Source organism: Meriones unguiculatus, chromosome 19, assembly GCF_030254825.1.
Source record: "Meriones unguiculatus strain TT.TT164.6M chromosome 19, Bangor_MerUng_6.1, whole genome shotgun sequence".
Classification (NCBI taxonomy): domain Eukaryota; kingdom Metazoa; phylum Chordata; class Mammalia; order Rodentia; family Muridae; genus Meriones; species Meriones unguiculatus.
This window is the reverse complement of record NC_083366.1, coordinates 39,923,682-39,945,210: the sequence shown is the minus strand read 5'-3', so window position 1 is coordinate 39,945,210 and position 21,529 is coordinate 39,923,682. Positions and strand designations below refer to the sequence as shown.

Genomic DNA, 21,529 nt, shown 5'->3' with positions numbered 1-21,529 from the left:
TAACTGCTATTCAAATCCAAAGTTTTAAAGGAGATTTTATTTTTAGCTCCACACTAGCAAAACTGACTTTTTCGTGTGTGTATGTTTTGTGTCTATGTCCCTCTGCACTTCTGCACTTATCCTTGTTACATCTCAGCATAGTTTAATTTAACCCCAAGATTCCCAACCAAAGTTTCTTCCTTTGTTTCTTATTTTTTTTCATGTTTTCCACCAAATCCTCAATGCCTAAGGGTGATATTTAACCTGTCTCTCTTCCCCACATTAGACACAGACGCTGGGAAGCCTTGCTGGTCAACACCTTTGACATCTCAGATGTAGTAACTTTAACTTTCCTCTCTTTTCTCTGTTTGATATTTCTTTCTTATCTGCATCTTGATTAGCATAACAATTTCTAGACTCACATTTGGTTTATATATTTTGTACCTTCAGACTCTATATCTTAATATTTTAAAAGTGTTTATATTGACTGGTCTGTGATTTCACTCCATATAAATGTTCACTAGATATCTTTTAAGGTGGTCTTTTATGTCAAGTCAAACTTAACAACCTTTCTAGACAGTGTTCCCAATTTAAAGGAAAATCATCAAAAGATATGGAGAAAAATTCATGTAACTACCAGGTTGCAGCTAAGGAAGGTATATAGAGGAACTTCCTAGGAGAAAGGCTATCAGAGAGCTGTGATCCTAATGGATGACTCAGGGCATCTGTGACAGCAGTGAATGACATCAGGGTATCTAAGGGAGCATGGAGCAGCTCTGGACCAGGGGATGATGATGTGGATGAAAGAAGGGAATTGATGAGATTGCCTGAGATGAGTGCAGTTCATGAGTTATGACCTCAGTGTCAGCTGCATGTAGTACACTAGTTTGAGGTATACTGCTGTGAGCAGGGATTTCCACGTCTAACATGTCATGATGACAATTGCCTCTGCAGGGCCTTGTGAGCAGCAGTTATGTCAGTTTTGCTTTGCAGCCTGCTTCTCCTCCTGTTTCTTTCTTTCTTTATTAGGTTTTAACCTTTATCTTAAGTTTATCAGAAACATAGTATTACAGTTACATGAAGTAATCAATTAAATGTAAAAACACAAAATAAGGGAATTTCCTAATTGAATTGTATTGCTCACCTTCTGATTCATGGGCATCTGAGTTTTCAATCTTGCTCTACCTGAAGCAGATTCTGTATTTTACTCCTTTATTCATTGTGCATTACAGACTTCACAGTAAACATACAGATCAATGTAATCTGTTTGCAGGCTGCTCTGTTCTATATCAGTCCAAACTGATTCCACAATTTAGACCTTGGCAGGATGTTATTCATTGTGTCTGGAGCTCCATTCTCATGCCTCAAGGATTTATGCTAAGCTTTGGACATCTTTCTTAGGTTGAGAGGAACATGACTGCATGGGTTTGTGTGTGCTCTAAGTACTTGGAATGTCTCTCTTTACTGATCTTCTTCCTGCTAAACTCACAGGATTATGTTAATGTCTATGTCCTGAAGACCTTACATGTGACATTCATGAACCTTAGTTTCTTCCAAGGTTTGGGTTCAGCTGGCTTCATGACTTTAAATGTCAATTGTGGCCTTTCATCTGCTCATCTAGTGCATTGTAGAAATCACAATACTAGCCTAAGTATATGAACACAGTGAATAATGCTTCAGACACTGATAACAAACACATCAGCATTCACTAACATATTTACAATAAAAATTAAGTATTTAGTCAATGATTGGAATCTCTTCACCCTATGTCATGGTGGAAAATATTAATTTTTTGTTTGTCTAATGCTTTGTTTGTCTAATGTCTAATGCTGGGCAGCTCATCTTTTGAGTCATCTCTTTTCCAAACTTTAAATCATATTTGATATCAGCTTCTAATCTTTTAATAATCAGTTCCTTCTACTGAAGTGGGTAATCCGCAAACAGATATGTGATTCATCTCCCCCATATCTTCAAAATTGCTACCAAAGTAATTTAAAAGACTGGGTGATCTTGTGTTTAGAGAGATGGATGATAACATATCTGGGTCTAGCCCCCAAATCTTACGAAGGTTACATCCATCCATCCCGGTTTTCTAAAAAGAAGCAAACAAAAACAAAAACAGATCATTGTTCTTTGCTGCTTAGTGATGAGATACAATTAAGATGAACTATTTCAGGATGTACTAGTTCACAGCCTGGATCCTTAGAAGGAATTCTCAGCACTGCAATGGTAACTGTTACGCTGAGTGGTTTACATTTACCCTCATGAACTAGGCACACAGGCATACAATGACTGAAGTTGAGATAAGTATGTATAATATGTGACAGAGTCGAGAGACTGTAAGGATGGGTACTGAAGGGAAACTTTTCAATTAGGAATCTAAAGTTACTGTTAAAGAAAACATATGCCAATATTTGAAAAGTGAAAAATGCATCAAAAGAAAAAAATACAAATTTTATAAACACTAAATGACACTGTTGGATTCATAATGCTGGCAAGCAATGAGGGCAAAAAATAAGATTTTTGTTTGTTTTTCTTTGTCTTGTTAATTTTGAGACAGTGTCTCCTGATATAAATCAGGCTAAGCCTCAACAGTTATCTTGCCTCAGTCTTTCTTGTGCTGATGTTACATATGTATATCATTATGCTTGTCTCAAATTTTTAAGAGATTGCTAAAAATCTTCTTTCTGTTACTGATTTCTTTTACGAAGTCAAAGTCTTTGACCACCCCCCATGAAGGAGGAGCATCCTTGTCAAGCCACAGAGGAGGATATTGCAGCCAGTCCTGATGAGACCTGATAAGCTAGGGTCAGATGGAAGGGGAGGAGGACCTCCCTATGGTGGACTTTGACATGGGCAGGGAGGAGATGAGAGAGAGAGAGGGTGGAGTCTGGAGGGAATGAGGGAGGGGACTACAGCTGGGGTACAAAGCTAATAAAATATAATTAATGTAAAAAACTAAAAATTTAATTTAAAAAGAAGAAGTCAAGGAGGTACCCTTAGGCAAAGACCTACCCAGTGCTCTGTCATGGCACTGTAGCCTGAGAATGGGTAGAGACACCTCAGCATTTCTGACCTATTTCTCTGTCTCCAGGAACTCATCTCTAATCCCTCTGGAGCCAGGTAGGACCCTTGTCAGGGCCAAAAGCATGTGAAATACCCAAGGCTCACAGAAACTCTCAGTCACTCCCTGGCTTAGTCTGACACACACACAGAGACCAGCTTTAATGAAACTCTATGGCACAGTTGAAGGTATTAAAGATCTGACCTCCGTGGACTCCCCTGGACTTCTGTGGTGCAGACAGGCTCTGGAGCAGCTCTGGAAAAGTGACCCTTGCTAGGTCTTGTTTGTAATGCCTGTATTTATTGAGCTCTTGGCTGCCATCAGGTACCGTGGACTTCAAGTTTCATGTCACAGTGTCAGGGGGATGGCTGGCCTCTGCAGGGCCTCAGTCCCTGAAGCACAGCTTCCCTCTCTCCCCACAGTTACTACATCTGTTTTGCTCAGAAGTTATTTCAAGCTTCATTAGGGTTTAATTATCTTGAGAGGAAGGATATGTGGTGAGAAAATGAACTAACCAGGTTTCTCTTGTCTGAGTTTTCTGCATCTCCTGAGGACTTCCTGTATACTCACTTAGACCCTGTGCTTGCTGATTCGGTCTGTGTGAACTCATCCTTACCTTGTTGAATTAGAGGGCCTTGCTTTCATGGTGTCCTTCATCCCCTCTGGCTCTCATTCAAAAAACAATGCTTATTTGTTACAAAACTTCAAGAACACTTCTCAATCTTGTTATTCCCAGGAGTGTTCCTTCCACATAATTTTACTGTAGTTCCTAGGAAGTTTTTCCTACCTGTATACAGTATGATGTAAAGAAATGTATGTGCAGCACTGAGATTCGAAGTGGCAGTATCATCATTTTGTTTTCATATGTGAAAGCACCATTGGGTTGTCATAGGAGATGAGTTAAAGGTCACTTGTCTTCCTCGGTACCCTTAGTGATGGTGTCTCCATACATGTAGGTATAGCTGAATCATAAAAAGGCAAGAAATGCTTCTGGAAATGAAAGGGCAGCTTTTGAGGAAACTAGAATTTCCATTATCATCTATTGAATGGAGAAATCCAGGTATAGAGAAACTAACTTGTACATTACATATGTCAGGCTAGATAAAAATTTAAATGTAACAGTTGTTGGCCAAACCAGCCTCATAGGAGTCCCAAACAACCAAGGCTGTTGCCAAGACTGTATGTTGCTCTCCACAAACTGATAACAAGTCCCTATTGCTGAAGACAATTGTACACAACTCATTAAAATGGAGATGTCGAGTGGGTGCCTGTATAGATCATTCAGGCCTATATTCCAGCGTCTTTGGTACAGGATATATTCTATATGGTCTCAAAAGAGAAACTTGAACACCAAACCAGAAACAAAGCCTTTATCAACAGTGACATCCTGCCTTCAAGATATGGTAGGGCAGTGGTTGCACAAAGCTTTTGGGAAAATAACCAGCCAATAGCTTATTTGACTTAGGCGCCAGTGAGGTGAAACCCATAGCTAACACTGCCTTGATGGCTGAGAACAGGAAACTAGATAGTAGCCCAGGGACCTAGGGTAAAACCAAATAATATTGGTCAAAAAAGTCTCCACTCTTAGGGCCATTCCTGGTAGAGTATAGGAATTCATTCACTGGAAGACTACCTGTACCATACTAATGGTTAGTGCTGTTGAAATCAGAATTGGATTTAATTGTTATTTAATTCTTAATTTTAATTTAATTTTTCTACTTATTAACTATGTAACACTAGGGGGAAATGCCTTACAATTCTATGCATCAAGTTTATTATTTATAAAACGGAAAAAGCTAAGAACGACCCCACAGGATTTTTGTATTAAATAATTTACAGCACTTGTAAGCCTGAGCTGGAGGTGTGAACACTCAAGGCATAAGACCAGAGCCCACATAGATTATATACTAAGTAGTTAATAATAGATCCATCTGTGTGCATTCTCATACACACATACACTTAGTCCAATGTCTCATGCATTGCAAGTTCTCAACACTTAGTAGCTATTTTCATATCCTGTAATAAAGTTTTACAATAATTTGTACATACAGACTTCACATCTTTTTGTTTAACTTGATGAAATAATAAAATCTTGCACATTTTCTCTAATTCATTTTGTATATTTATTTCATCCACTTAGACATTTGTTTATAGTTCCTCTCTTTAACATTATTTGTTAGATAATATGGATGAAGTAGCATTATTATCTAATGTGAAATTTAAATTTAGAGTACTGTAGAATCATATTAGATTTTTAATTTCTAAACTTATTTTATTTATTGATTTTTCTATTCCTTTTCCCTTTCTAGCTTTCCTACCCTTCCTCCCTCTGTCTTACAACCATTCTTCTCCTCCTCCTTTCTTCCTTCCCTCTATCCCTCCTTTTTTCAGTCCTCCTTCATTTTCTCTTTCCCTTCTTTCCTCTGTCCATTCCTCGTTTTAATTTTTATTTTATTTATATTTATTACAATATATTCACTTTGTATCCCAGCTGTATGTAGTTCCCTCTCCTATCCACTTCCAATCCAGCCCTCCCTACTTCTTCTCCCCCCCATGCCCCTCTCCCAGTCCAGTGATAGGGCAGTCCTCCTCCCCTTCCAGCAGAACCTAGCCTATCAGGTCTCATCAGGAATGGCTGAATTGTCTTCCTCTGTGGTCTTGTAAGGCTGCTGACGCCCCTCACGAGGAGGTGATCAAAGAGTCAGCCACTGAGTTCATGTCAGAGACAGTTCCTTTCCCCATTACTAGGGAACCCACTTGGAGACTGAGCTGCTATGGGCTACCTCTGTACATGAATTCTAGCTTATCTCCATGTATGGTCCTTGGTTGGATTATCAGTCTCAGAAAAGACTCCTGTGCCCAGATTTCTCAGTTCCGTTGCTCTCCTTGTGGAGCTCCTGTCCTCTCTATCTCTTTGTAACTCCCCCTTCTTTCATAAGATTCATTGCACTCTTTCCAAAGTTTGGCTATGAGTCTCAGCATCTGCTCGATACCCTGCTGGGTAGTCTTTCAGAGGCCCTCTGTGGTAAGCTTTTGTAATGTTCCCCATTTTCTCCCTCTTCCAATGTTTATACCATTTGCCTTTCTGAATGAGGTTTGGGATCATAATAGTTTTATACTTACTTTGTTTCCCTAAAATGTGAGTTTAAAATCACCCAAATTCTTCAACTCTGATCAGATCAGTATATGATCCTTTAAAAGTTCTTTCATATGATCAAGAAAAACTATGTAGAATTATGGTAATTTCTGTTGAATTTTTGTAGTACACATTGTCCTAGGGTTTTATTACTGTGAGGAGACACCATGACCATGGCAATGCTTTTTCTAAATTAATTTATATAGTTATTTACTTTACACCCCAACTATAGCCCCCTCCATTTTCTCCTCTTGGTCCTACCCACCATACCTCTTCTTGCTATGCCTCTGCCTTACCCTTTAGAAAAGTGGACCCCTCCCACTAACCCACCATAGCACATCAAGTTCCATTCAGACTAAAAACATCATCTTCTATGGTGGCCTGACAAGGCAGCCCACAAGGGAGGAGTGATCAAAAAACATGTACCAGAGCCCATGTCAGAGACATCCCTCTTTCATCTTAGTAGGGAACCCACATGAAGACCAGGCTGCCCATGGAGCAAATATGTGTAAGGGGCTTAGGTCTACTTCAAGCATGGTCCTTGGTTGGCACTTTATTCTCTATAAGACCCCCTCAGCCCAGCTTAGTTGGCTCTGTTGGTCTTCATGTGGCACTCCTGTCTCCTTTGGTTCCTTCTATCATTCACCCCACTCTTCCTCAAGACTCCCTATGCTTCTTCCAACATTTGGCTGTGAATCTCAGTATCTATTTTGACATACTGCTAGGTGGAGCCTCTTAGAGGACAGCTATGCTAGGCTCCAATATGGAAGCATAGCAGAGTTTTCTAAATAGTGTCAGGGGTTGCTCTCTCCCATTGGTGGGTCTCAGGTTGGGCCAGGCATTGGTTGGACATTCCCTCCATCTTTGCTCTATTTTTATCTGTGTACATTTTGTAGACAGGGTAAATTTTGGGTTGAAGTTTCTGTGGGTAGGTTGGTGTTCTCCTTTCTCCACTAGGAGTCCTTTCTAGTTGGCAACATTTATAAAGGAAAATATTTAAACTTGATTACAAATTTAAATGATATCTATCCTCATATCCTGCCTTACAAAAGATACTAGAAGAAAAACTCCGTCCCAAACAAGGATGTTGACTACATCTAAAAAAATACGGGAAAGAAATAACCCCACACCAGCAAAACCAAAATAAGGGAAGCAAATATGCACACACACACACACACACACACACACACACACACACAAACATGCACACACACACAAGCAGTCTACCACCAATTAACAGTCATTGGTCATTTATATCTCTCAAAATCAATGGACTCAATTCCAAATAAAAAGACACAGCTAACAGACTGGATGCAAAAACAGGATCTACCTTTCTTTTGCATCCAAGAAACATACATCAGCAATAATGATGGACATACCCTCAGAGTAAAGGGCTGGAAAAAAGTTATCCAGGCAAACAGACCCAAGAAGCAAGCTGAAGGAGCCTTTGTAATATCTAATAAAATAGACTTTCAACCAAAATTAATCAAAAGCCTACAATATCATAGAAACTGAAAACAGTCTACTCAATGACCACTGGGTCAGGGAAGAAATTAAAGACTTTCTAGAATTCAATGAAAATGAAGCCACAACATACCCAAATTTATGGGACAGAATGAAAGCAGTGCTAAGATGTAAAGTAGGATTCATCCTAGGCTTCAGGATATGAATATCCATCAAATAACCAAACAAACAAACTGAAAGAAAAGAACCACCACATGGTCATCTCATTAGTTAATGAAAAAGCCTTTGAAAAAAATGCTATATCCCTTTATGTTAAAAGTCTTGGAGAGAATGGGGATACAATACACATACCTAGACAAAATAAAGGCAACATACAGCAGGCCAATAACCAACATCACATCAAATGGAGAGAAACTTAAAGCAATTCCACTACAATCAGGGACAAGACAAGGCTGTCTACTCCTTATCTATTCATCATAGCATTTGAATTTCTAGCTAGTACAATAAGACACCTAAAGGAGATCAAGTGGATACAACACAGAAAGGAGCCAAACTAACTCTGCTAGCAAATGATATGGTAATATACATGAGTGACTCCCAAAATTCTACCAGAGAACTCATATAGCTGATACACACCTACAGCAAAGTGGCTGGACACAAAATTAACTAAAAAAAAGTCAGTAGCCTTCCTTTATTCAAATGATAAACAGGTTGAGAAAGAAATTAGGGAAATGACTCCCTTCAAAATAGCCACAAATAATACAAAACATCTTGGTGTAATGCTAACCAAGCAAATGAAAGAACTGTATGACAAAAAAACTTCAAGTCTCTGAAGAAAGAAATTGAAGAATATATCAGAAGATGAAATGATCTCTTAGATTCATGGATCAGTAAGATTAACATATTAGAAATAACCATCAGTGCAATTACCATCAAAATATCAAGATAATGTTTGGAAATATTATTTTATTTTTTTGTATTTTTTATTAAATTTTAGTTTTTTGTATTAATTACAGTTTATTCATTTTGTATCTTAGACGTAGACCCCTCCCTCATTTTCCTCTGAATACCACTTCCCATCCTCATCTTCTCCTAGGCCCCTCCAAAAGTTCACTGATAGGGCAGGTCCTCCTACTCTTCCATCTGACCCTAGCTTATCAGGTCTCATCAGGACTGGCTGCATTGTCCACCTTTGTGGCCTGGCAAGAGTGCTCCCCCTTCAGGGGGAAGTGATAAAAGTGTCAGCCACTGAGTTCATGTCAGACAGACCCTTTTCCCCTTACTAGGGTACCCACTTGGATACTGAGCTACCACGGGCTACATCTGAGCAGCTTTTCTAGGTTATGTCCATGAATTGTCCTTGGTTGGAGTATCAGTCTCACTAAGGACACCTGTGCCCAGATATTTTGGTTCCATTGTTCTCCCTGTGGAGCTCTTGTCCTCTCCAGGTCCTACTATCTCCTTCTTCTATTCTAATATTCCCTGTACTCTTCCCAAAGTTTGGCTATGACTCTCAACATTTGCTTTCATACCCTGCTAGGTAGAGTCTTTCAGAGGCCTTCTGTGGTAGGTTTCTGTCCTATTTCCTGTTTTCTCCTTCTTCCAAAGTTCATCCCATTTGTCTTTCTGAGTAAAGATGGATCATCTTACCCAGGGTCCTCCTTCTTGATTGGCCTTTCTAGGTGTACAGATTTTATTTAGAATCTTTATTCTATATTATGTGTCTAATATTCACTCTTAAGTAAGTATGTACCATGTATATCTTTCTGCTTCTGGGATACCTCACTCAGGATGATCTTTTCTAGATCCCACCATTTGTCTGCAAAATTCATGACTTCCTTGTTTTTAATTGCTAGGTAGTATTCCATTGTGTAAATGTACCATAATTTCTGCATCCATTCTCCATTGAGGGACATCAGGGTTGTTTCCAGGTTCTTGCTATTATGAATAAAGCTGCTATGAACACGGTTGAGCAAATATCCTTGTTGTGTACTTGAGCACAATTTGGTTATATGCCTAGGAGTTCTATAGCTGGATCTTGAGGAAGTGCTATTCCTAAATTGTCTGAGAAAGCACCAGATTGATTTCCAAAGTGGTTGTACAAGTTTACATTCCCACCAGCAATGGAAGAGGGTTCCCCTTTCTCCACATCATCTCCAGCGGGTGTTGTCACTTGAGATTTTGATTATAGCTGTTCTGATGGTATAAGCTGAAATCTCAGGGTTGTTTTGATTTTTCATTTTCCTGATGAATAAGGACAGGGAGAATTTCTTTAAGTATTTCTCTGCCATTTGATATTCCTTTACAGAGAATTCTTTGTTTAGCTCTGTACCCCATTTTTAATTGGATTACTTGATTTGTTGCCTTTTAACTTCTTTAGTTCTTTATATATACTGGTTATTAGCCCTCTGTCATATATAGGGTTGGTGAAGAGCCTTTCCCATTCCTTAAACTGTCATTTTGTAATGATGACAGTGTTCTTTGCTTTACAGAAGGTTTTCAGTTTCTGGAGGTCCCATTTATTGATTGTTGATCTTAGAGCCTGTGCTGTTGGTGTTCTGTTATCAAAATTGTCTCCTGTGGCAATGAATTCTAGGCTCCCCACCTTTAAAAAATATTTATTTATTTTTTTATTATATATACAATGTTCTGCCTGCATGGATATCTAAACACCAGAAGAGGGCACCAATTTTCATTATAGATGGTTGTGAGCCACCATGGGATTGCTGGCAATTGAACTTAGGACCTCTGGAAGAGCAAGCAATGCTCTTAACCTCTGAGCCATCTTTCCAACTCCTATTATTCTTTATTACAATTTTTTCAGTTTGTATCAACTCCCTCATCTTCTCCTGGTCCCACCTTACCTCCCTCTTTAACCCCTATCTGTCACCCCCCAGTCTACTGATAGGGGAGGTCCTCCTCTACTATCTAACCCTATCCTCTCAGCTCTCATCAGGATTGTCTGGATCTCTTTTTCTGTGACCTAGTAAGGCCACCTTGCCAGCGGGAGTTGAACAAAGAGCAGGCGACTGAGTTCATGCCAGAGACTGGCCCTGCTCACCTTACTAGGATACCTATGGAGACTGAGCTGCCCAGAGGCTACATCAGAACAGGGAGTCTAGGTCTAATCTATGCATGGTCCTTGGCTGATTCATCAGTCTCTGCAGGCCCCCAACCCAGGCCCAGATTTTTTGGTTCTTTTGGTTTTCTTGTGGAGCTCCTGTCGCTTCTAGGTCTTTCTTTCTCCTGCTTCTTCTATAATATTCCTTTCACTCTGCCCAAAGTTGAGCTCTGAATCTCAGTATCTGCTTCAATACCCTGCTGTGTAGAGTCTTTCAGAAGCCCTTTGTGGAAGGCTCCTACCCTGGTCCATGGCTTCTACTTCCAATGTATATCTTGATTGTCCTTCTGAATGAGGATTAAGCATCTTCCTTGGGTTTCTTGTTGTTTAGCTTCTTTGGGACTATAGATTTTAGTATGTTTATCCTATATTATATGACTAATAAGCACTTATAAGTGAGTATATAACATATGTGTCTTTCTGCTTCTGGGTTACCTCACTGGGGATGATCTTTTTTAATTCCTACCATTTGCCTGAAAATTTCATGACTTCCTTGTTTCAAAGAACTCAAGAAGTTAAGCACCAACAAACCAAGTAATCCAATGAAAAATGGGATACAGAGCTAAACAGAGAATTCTCAACAGAGGAATATCGAATGGTGCAGAAACACTTAAAGAAATGCTCAACATCTTTAGTTATGAAATGAAAATCAAAATTAATCTGAGATACCATGTTACATCCATCAGAATGACTAAGATAAAAACTCAAGTGACAGATATAGCCCATGGCAGCTCAGTGCCCAAGAGCATTCCCTAGTAAAGGGTAACGGCACTGCCTCTGACATTAGCTAATTGGCCTGCTCTTTGATCACCTCCCCCTGAGGAGAGAGTTGTCTTACCAAGCCAGAGAGGAAGAAAATGAAGACAATCCTGATGAGATCTGATAGACTAGGGTCAGATGGAAGGGGAGGAGAACTTCCCCTATCAGTGAATTGGGGGAGGGGCATAGGAGAAGAAGTGGGAGGAAAGGTAGGGTTGGGAGGGGATGAGGGAGGAGCTACAGCTGGGATACAAAATGAATAAATTGCAGTTAATTAAAAAATAAATTTAATAACAAAAAATAAAACAAACAATTAAAAAACCTCAAGTGACAACACATGAATGAGAGGATGTGGAGGAAGGGGAAGCCTCCTCCACTGCTGGTGGGAATGTAAACTTGTAAATCCACTTTTGAAATGCATCTGGTGCTTTCTCAGAAAATTAGGAAGAGTGCTAAGTCAAGATTCAGCTATATCACTCCTGGGCATATACCCAAAAGATTCTCAACCATTCAACAAGGACATTTGCTCTACTGTGTTCATAGCAGCTTCATTTGTAATAGCCAGAACTTAGAAAACTAGTTATATTTCCCCCAACCAAGGAATGAATACAGGAAGTGTACATTTACACAATAGAATACTACTCAGCAACCAACACAATTCTTTGCAGACCCTGAAAGAACAATTTGCAACTTCATACAGGAAAACAAAAAACCTGAAAAGCTAAAATAATGCTGTACAAAACAAAAACAAAAACCCAAAACAAAAAGAAACAAAACAAAACAACGATCTGGAGATATCACCATCCCTGATTTCAAGCAGTCCTACAGAACAATAGCAATAAAAAACCTGCATAGTATTGACATCAAAACTGACAGGCCGATCAATGAAATCAAATAGAAGACTCACAAATAAACTACACACTGATGGACAAGTGAATTTGACAACGAAGCTAAAACCATACAATGGAAAAAAGAAAGCATCTCCAACAAATAGTGAGGGTCTAACTAGATGTCTGCATGTAAAAAATATTTAAAAAAGCATGCCAATAGATCCATATTTATCACCCTGCACAAAACTCAAGTCCACGTGGATTAAACAGCTTAACATAAAACCCTATATAATAAATGTAATGAAAAAGAAAGTGGGGGAATAGCCTTAAACTCATTGGCACAGGAGACAACTTCCTGAACAGAACACCAATAGCTCAGGCACTAAGATCAACAATAAATCAGTGGGACCTCATGAAACTTAAAAGCTTCTGTAAGGTAAAAGACACTGTCAATAGGACAAAATGGCAGCCAATCGAATAGGAAAAGATCTTCACAACCTTTTATCTGACAGAGGGCTAATATCGAGAATATATAAAGAACTCAAGAAGTAGTTAAATACCAACAAACCAAACAAGCCAATTACAGGAACTCAATGGCTGGCTCTTTGAACTCACCACCCCCCAAGGGAGGAGCAGTCCTGTTAGGCCACAGAAGAGGGCTTTGCAGCCAGTCCTGAAGATACCTGATAAAACAGGATCAGATGAATGGGGAGGAGGTCCCCCCCATCAGTGGATTGGGAAAGGGTCAGAGTGAAGATGAGGGAGGGAGGTTGGGATTGGAAGGGAATGAGGGAGTGGGATACAGCTGGGATACAGAGTTCATAAAATGTAAGTGATAAGAAAAAAAAATGGGATATGGAGCTAAACAGAGAATTCTCAACAGAGGAGTCTTGAATGGTTGAGAAACACTGAGAAATGTTCAGTGTCCTTAGTCATCAGGGAAATACAAATCAAAATCACCCTGAGGTTCCATCTTAGACCAGACAGGATATCTATGATCAAAAACTCAAACCACAACGTATACTGGGGAGGTTGTGGAGAAAGAGAAACACCCCTCCATTGCTGTCAGGCTTACAAACTTTTACAGCCACTGTGGAAATCAATATTGTGGTTTCTCAGGAATTTGGGAATACTTCCACCTCAAGACCCATCTATACAGCTCCTTGACATATACCAAAATGGTGTTCCACCATACCACCAAGACACTTTCTCTTCTATGTTCATAGCAGCTTTATTCTTAATAGCCTAAAACTGAAAACAACCTATAAGTCTCTCACACAAAGAAGGGATAAAGAATATGTGGTACATTACCCAATAGAATACTACTCATTTATTAAAAACAAGGACATCTTGAGATTTGTAGGAAAATGGACGGAATGAGAAAAGATTATCCTGAGTGAGGTAACCCAAACCCAAAAAACTACTATAAAGAAGTTTATACTATAAAGTTTATACTATAAAGAAGTTCTTTACCCAAAGAAGCTAAGTTACAAGAAGGGCTCAAGGGCGGATGCTTGAATCCCAGTCAGAAGGGGAAATAAAATAAGCATTGGAGATTGATTCAGGGTGGGAACTGGCTAGGAGAGGGGATGAGGAAGGCACCAAGTGTGGAGAAGAGAGAGCGAGGAGAGACAGCTGAATGAGAGATTGGACATCAGAGATGGGAGCATCTCTGGAATGTTCCAGAGACATGGAATAGGGGAGAACCCAGGATGTCTATGGGTATCACCCTAGTTGACAGTTCTATCATTATGGGATATGGAGTCTGAAGTGGCCACCTCCTATAGGCAGGCAGGAACTTCCAGTGGAGGGATAAGGACACCAACCTACACACAAAACCTTTGACTCCAAACTTGTTCTGCCTACAAGATTTAGAAAGAAAAAGATGGAGCAAAGTTTGAGGGAATGGCCAACCAAAGACTGGCCCTACTTGAGACCCATCCCATGGGAGAGAACCAATCGGTGACACTATTAATGTTACTTTGCTATGTTTATCGACAGGAGCCTAGCACAAGTGCTCTGAGAGGCTCTGATGTACCCAACATATTCAAGGAAACAGATTCATTTAGCTCAAAATGAATAGGACAAATTCTATGCACACTTTTTACACTATTTGGTTTGAGCAGATTTTTTAATGCCTTCCTGGGGAAAAAAACATGACAAGAAAAATTTCAGGGTGAAGGCTGAAAAACTCTGAATAGCCACAGCTTCATGTTTCTGATTATATGAAGGACACATGCAAAAGCAGAGTCCACAAGGAGAAGTTTCTGAGGGCTGGAGGCTGCATAGCACACTTTGAAGGCTCTAGTTTCTTCTGTATTTACATTCCACTTATTAGTAAAGTTACGTAGTATTTGTCTACATTCAGCTGATTTATTTAATTTAGCATAATGTCCTACAGGTCCATGCTACTGAAACGCACTGTATCCAGCATGAGAAAATGATAAAGTTTGAGGTAATGTTTATGCTAATCCAACTGTCAAATCCCTTGTGTGTTTCCTGAAGGGCATAATTGAGTCCCCTTTCCAGTTGCCTTCACTATCCTCTACATTATTTAGATTCATGACTATTTCCATTGTGTCTGAAAATTTTACTTTATGCTTTAATCATGATTTTTGTCTTATTTTTTCCAATATTCTCTGACTTTTCAGCAGAAATTTAAAATAGTGCTAACTCACTCTATCATCTCTCCAGCCCCCTGTTTATTCTTAATGTGGTACAACCTCTTCATCATTTAGATTAAACACACATTTCTTCAGTACTGCTCTGTGTTCTGGCATCACTTCTTGAGTTAAATTATACAGATTGAATTAGAATTAGAAGGTACTGGGTTTGTCTGGTTCTTTATGTCAGCTGCTTAGAAAAAGCCTCGATCATAAGAACCGTAGGAATAATGTGAGTGACGATGTTATCTACGAAGAAGTCACATTTATATCAGAAAGACAAGAAGCTGGACTGATGGTGAAGAGTCCTGCTCTTCTTGCAGAGGATCCTGGTTCCTTACCCAACATCTACACTATAGGACTCATGACAGCCTGAAGCTCTAGCTTCCAGGGACCCAGTGCACTCTTCTGTCCTGTGAGGGCACCTGTACAAATGTGGCATACAGTCACAAAGACATATACATACAAATAAAATAAATCTCCATATTGGAAAAACAAGCTAATTAGTAAGCTAAAACACAGTACATCACACACCACTTAAATATTTTGCATATACAGTGCAGCCAATCAAAAAATAAATACCTATTCATTATTGCACAGTAGATCCATGATGCACCCAAAATATTTACAATGGTTCCAGGAAGATATGAAAGGTAATTTAAAAATAATGAAGCTATCTCTAACCATACTACACTGACAATATTTCATGTTCAATGATTCTATCAATAAGTAGTTTTCAGAATGTGTCCATTAGGTTCTTAGAATCCTGGCCATATCTTATTGTATGGACTCAAATCCTGCATTTAAATGAATGTAGAGTCAGATCTTTCTGCAGCTCCTTGTTGTTAAATAGCTGGATGGTGTCCTGGAGAACACCCTGGAGTTTACAAGGGGCAGCTGCACAGGAGCCTTGCTCTGCTTCAGTCACACTCAATGATTCACCTTGAAAAAGACAAATCCACATTTTAAAACCAACATAGAACTATAGATAGACAGAAAATGAAAGTTTGCTGTGTATTTGAATTATTTCAGTGCATTTAATTTCTGCAACTGTTGCATTGGGCTCCAGTTTTCATAATTCTGTAAACTTTTGTGTTTAAATGGATACTTAAAGACACTTTGAAGTAGCCTGAAATAGCCTCAAGGTACTAACATTCAGCAAGCACAATGTGAGATACAAAATAAGAAAAAATTGAGACTAATATGATTATATCAGTATGAATTTTTATGAAATTCATTTGAATACTTTATGTCATGGTAGTATCAAAACCATTTTACAAATCTTGTTAAAGTGATTTTGTCACTATTGGAGAGATGGATCAGCTATTAAGAGCAGGACTTCCAGAGGACCCAGATTCACTTCACAGCAAATACATATTGGTTCAGAACTATCTCTCAAATCTAGCTGGTCACAAGGCATTTGATGATCTCTCCCAGATACTCTATAGGTCTCATGTGTGCACGTGCTGTACAATCATAAATACATGCAAAGCAATCATACATGGTAAATTAATAAAGTGTAAAAATAAAGACCTGTAAAAAGAATGGCCAATAGAATGAAGCTTCTATATTATTGTAATTTGCTAAGAATATTCTCAGTGCAAGACTTGAGTCACCAAGATTATTGCTTGAGAATAAACACATGCTTAAACTGCTCTTGGGATTTTGTCTTACCCACAGCATTGCAGAACTGAGAATTTTTTTCTCACTCATTGAACATATAAACGAGACAGACATTTTCTCAATTTCTGCCACTGAGCATGCCAACACTCCACCAGAAGCCCATCCCTGTGAATCAGCACAAGGGGGCTAAAAGTTGCATAACCAAGGGTCAGAAGTTCTCGGAGAGTATTTACTGTGGAAGTATTGTCCCCTGAAGAGAGAATTAAAAATAAAGAACAGACACAATCAGTCCAATAAAAGAAAACAAAACAGAGCATGAGAAGGAGGACACTTTGAGCAGCTCTCAGCTCAGGGGGAGTTCTGTAGACAAGCTTGGAGTTTTGAAGGTAGAGGACATGCTGGTGGTGCTTGTGCAGAAGTAATACCATGTAGCCACTGGCCCCTCCCATGGCACCCTGAAACACTGCATCTCTCAGGACCGTGAGAGGGAGAAAAATCCATTTAATTTTCTGACTTGGTAGAATAAAATAACAATAGCTGTCATCACTCATAAGCTGTGATTCATTCATTCTTGCATTTGTGGTGGAATGGATTATGTCCAAACTTATTAAACAATTGAGTATCCAAAAGAGTGAGAAGAATGGGAGGATATGCCATGCAGACTTTGGCCTGAGCGTCCTCCACCCAGATTCTCTGGAACTGATGATGATGGCCTGGACCACAGTGAGGAGACTGCTGGTGCAGATGGAGAGGCCACGGGCCACCCTCTCCAGGTAAATTATGATCTTACAGCCTAAGTCCTCTAGGAAGTTTCTCAACCCAAAAGCTGCAATTGTCCTTGGCAATCCTTTTGCAAGAAGGATTATGATGTTTGTAAAACCCAAGTGGATGAGAATAAGGTGTATGGGTTTCTTCTCAGGGGCTCCCCACCAACTGAAATTGTAATTCACGGAAACAGACATGTTTCCCAAAATGCCAAGCACAGTCATGAAGAGAAAAATTGTTTTCTTAATAAACTTCAAAACCATTTCTTCCTTCCTGGTATATAAGATGAGATGCAAATACATTTTAAAGAAAGCATCAGTAATGCAAGACATGGATCTGAATAGCACATTTTTTCATAATATCATTTTCTGGTGTTCAAGAACAGTGGCGGACACACGTCCTGTTGCAGATTAGGTTCCTGAAATCCCCTCCTTCCTTTTTTTCCTGTGGGCACTGGGTTATTATGTCTGATCTGACAGATGTTTGATAACTGCTATTCAAATCTAAAGATTTAAAGAAGATTTTATTTTTTTAGCTCCACACTAGAAAAACTGACTCAGCTTTGTGGATGTGTGTTTGTCAGCCTGTCTCTCAGGCAGCATTGATGCATTTATTCTTGTTACCGCTCAGCATACTGGAATTGAACTCCAACTTCCTTAACCAAAATTTCTCCCTCTGTTTCTCATTCTATTTCATCGTATTTCCTCACCCAATTCCCAAAGTCTGAGGTTCTTGACGAATGTTTCTGACTTCCTCACATCACACAGGTACTGGGAAACCCTCCTGGTTAACACCTGTGATATCTCTGAGATCTAGTAACTTTATCTTCCACATAAGTCCTTTTTTGTTTGATGTTGTTTTCTTAATTGCATCTTTATTACCATAACAATTTATTTACTTGCATTTGACTTCAATGTTTTGTATCTTCAATTTCTACATCTTCATATTTAAAGTTTTTGTATTTATTGTTCTGTGATTTTACTCCATATAAATATTCACTAGATATTTTTTAAGGTAGACCTCAATGTCAAGTCAAACTGGATAAAAATTTCTAGACAGTTAAATATGAATCACCAAAAGATATTCTGAAATTTTCATATAACCATCAGGTCAATTTTTGTATTTTTCTCTTTTGCCTTGTTATTTTTGAGACAGTCTCTAAGGTACATAAGGCTGGTCTTGAACAATTTTGTTGTCTCAGTCTCTCTACTGCTAATGTTACAAGATTGTATCATTATGCTTGTCTCAAATTTTTGAGACAAATCTATATTTCAAAAAATCCTTTGAAAAAGGTAAAAAGTCAACCACACGCAAAGACATACCTGGAGCTCTGTCATGGTACTTGAGCCAGGAGGAAGGATAACGATGCCTCAGCATTTCTACTCCATTTCCATATCTCCAGGAACTAGTTTGTGATCTCTCTGGAGCCAGGTACAAGCCTTGTTAGTGTCAGAAGGAGGAACCAAGTGGAGGACCCAAAGCTCACAGAGCCTCTCAACCATTCCTGGGCTCAGTCAGAGAGAGACTTGACCATTAACAGAACTCTCCATGGCACAGCTGAGAATGATCTTACCTCCATGGACTCACCTGGACCTCTCTGGTGCAGACAGGCTCTGGAGCAGCTCTGGGAAGGTGACACTTGCCAGGTCATATTTGTACTGGCTGGACCTGTGGGTCCTTTGGCTGTCATTAGGTATTGTGGACTTCAAGTTTCATGTTGTCACAGTGTCAGGGGAAGGAAGGCCTCTTCAGAGCATCAGTCCCTGAAGTACAGCTTCCCTTTGTCCCCACAGTTACTACATCTGTTTTGATCAGAAGTTATTTCAAGCTTAATTAAGATCTAGTTATTTGAGAGGAAGGACGTGAGGTGAGAAAATGAACATTAACAAAGTTTCTGAATATTGAGCTTCCCTGTTTCCTGACTTATTTGACTTCCCCAGAGTGCCAGTCTGTGTGAGACGGGAACCAAGGCTCTTCCTTCTCTTTCTTAAATCTCCTTTTAGACAATAGTAGAATAAAAGATGCTCAGCACAGAAGATTCTGATTTCTGAGCAAGTCCTAGCAATAGTGAAAGCCTTTGCCATTATTGGAATTGTTTCATTCCTGCACATGAAATATCGTCTGGGAACTGAACTATAAATGCCTTATTGGCCTTATTCTGAAAGCAATCCTTACATGCTGTAAAACTTCAAGAACTTCTCAATCTTATTGTGCCCAGGAGTGGTCTTTCCACATACTTTTTATATAGTTCCTAGGAGGCCCTTACTACCTGGATACAGTTTGATATAAACAAGTGAGTGTGTAGGGCTGATATTAGAAGTGATAATATCATCATTTTTTTTTTTTGGTATGTAAAAGCACTGTTGGGTTGTCATACGAGAGGAGTTCAAGGTCACTTGTCTTTTTGTGCACCCTGTGTGATGGTGTCTCCATACATGTAGGTGCAGTTGACACATAAGAATTTAACGCTTCTTCTGTGTATGAAAGGACAGCTTTTTGAGGAAACTATAATTTCCATAACTCTCTACCGAATGGGGAAATCCCGGTGCAGAGAAACTAAGCCGTACAGTACACGTGTCAGGGTAGATAGAAATTAAAAATTAAGAGTTGTTGGCCAAAGAAGCCCGTAGGAGTTCCCAAACAACCCAAGATATTGCAAGCCTTTGCTCCCCACAAATGGGCAGGAAGTCTCCATTGCTGAAGACAACATCTACACAACTGATTAAAGATGGAGAAGTTATGTTGTGGCTACATAAAGCATTCACCTCTAGGTTCCAGTATCCTCGGTACAGGAATGTACTCTGCATGCTATCAAAAGAGAAACATAACCTCAAGCCAGCATCAAACCCTTTACCTGCAATGGTGTCCTGCTTACAAAATGTGCTAGGGCAATGGTGGCACTATATGGTGGGAATAACCAACCGATAGCTGATTTGACTTGAAACCCACTCCAGGAGATTGAACTCATATTCAACATTGCTTGGATGACCAAGAACTTGGAACTAGATAGCTCAGGGATCTAGAGTGAAACCAGTTAGTTTGGCTAAGGGTTTGTCTATCTTGTTGATTTTCTCAAAGAACCAGCTCTTGGTTTCATTGATTCTTTGTTTCTAAGGTATTGATTTCAGTCCTGAGTTGGGATATTTCCAGCTGTCTACTCCTCTTGGGTGTGTCTGCTTCTTTTTCTTTCTTTCTTTTCTTTTTTTTTTTTTCTGCTTTCAGGTGTGCCATTAAGTTGCTTGTATGAGATCCCTCAAATTTCTTTATGAATGCACTTAGTGCTATGAACTTTCCTCTTAGCACTGCTTTCATTGTGTTCCATAAGTTAGGGCAAGTTGTACCTTCATTTTCATAAAGTTCTAGGAAGTCTTTAATTTCTTTATTTATTTCCTCCCTAATCCAGTTGTTATTGAGTAGAGAATTGTTCAGTTTCCATGTGTGTGCAGGCTTTTTGTTATTTATGTTATATTGTTGAGGTCTAGTTTTATACCATGATGGTCTGATGTGATAAAAGGGATTATGTCAATCTTCTTGTATCTGTTGAGGCTTGCTTTGTGCCTGATTATATGGTCAATTTTGGTGAAGGATCCATGAGGTGCTGAGAACAAGGTGTAGTCTTTTGTATTTGGGTGAAAGGTTCTGTAGACATTCATTATGTCCACTTAATTTAAGACCTCTGTACATGTCCGTATTTCTCTGTTGAGCTTCTGTCTCAATGTCTGTCCCTTGGTGAGAGTGGGATGTTGAAGTCTCCCTCTATTGAGGTGTTTAGAACAATGCGTGATTTAAGCTTTAATAATGTTTCTTTGACAAATTCATGAGCCCTTTTGCTTGGTGCATAGATATTCAGTATTGTTATGTCTTCCTGGTGGATTTTCACTTTGATGAGTATGAAGTGTCCGTCTCCATCTCTTTTGATTAATTTTGGTTGAAAGTCTATTTTATTAGATATTAGGATGGCTACTCCAACTTGCTTCTTGTGTCCATTTGCTTGGAAAACCTTTTTTTTTTTCAGCCCTTTACTCTGAAATAGTGTCTATCTTTGTTGCAGATGTGTGTTTCTTAAATGCAGCAGAATGTTGGATCTTGTTTCCACAGCCAATCTGTTAGTCTGTGTCTTTTTAT

General features: G+C 39.2%; 1 protein-coding gene across 1 annotated transcript; it reads right to left on the bottom strand.

The window, feature by feature from the left end:
- Positions 1-16,725: 16,725 nt before the first annotated feature.
- LOC132649207 (vomeronasal type-1 receptor 4-like) lies at positions 16,726-17,738 on the bottom strand. The gene has a single exon (XM_060372474.1). It carries the CDS (start codon positions 17,734-17,736, stop codon positions 16,726-16,728), a length of 1,011 nt encoding a protein of 336 aa, XP_060228457.1. The 5' UTR covers positions 17,737-17,738.
- Positions 17,739-21,529: the final 3,791 nt, after the last annotated feature.

Bases quoted from the DNA above. Each gene is read 5' to 3' on its own strand.
- LOC132649207 (XM_060372474.1), bottom strand. From the start codon at position 17,736: ATGTCTTGCATTACTGATGCTTTCTTTAAAATGTATTTGCATCTCATC.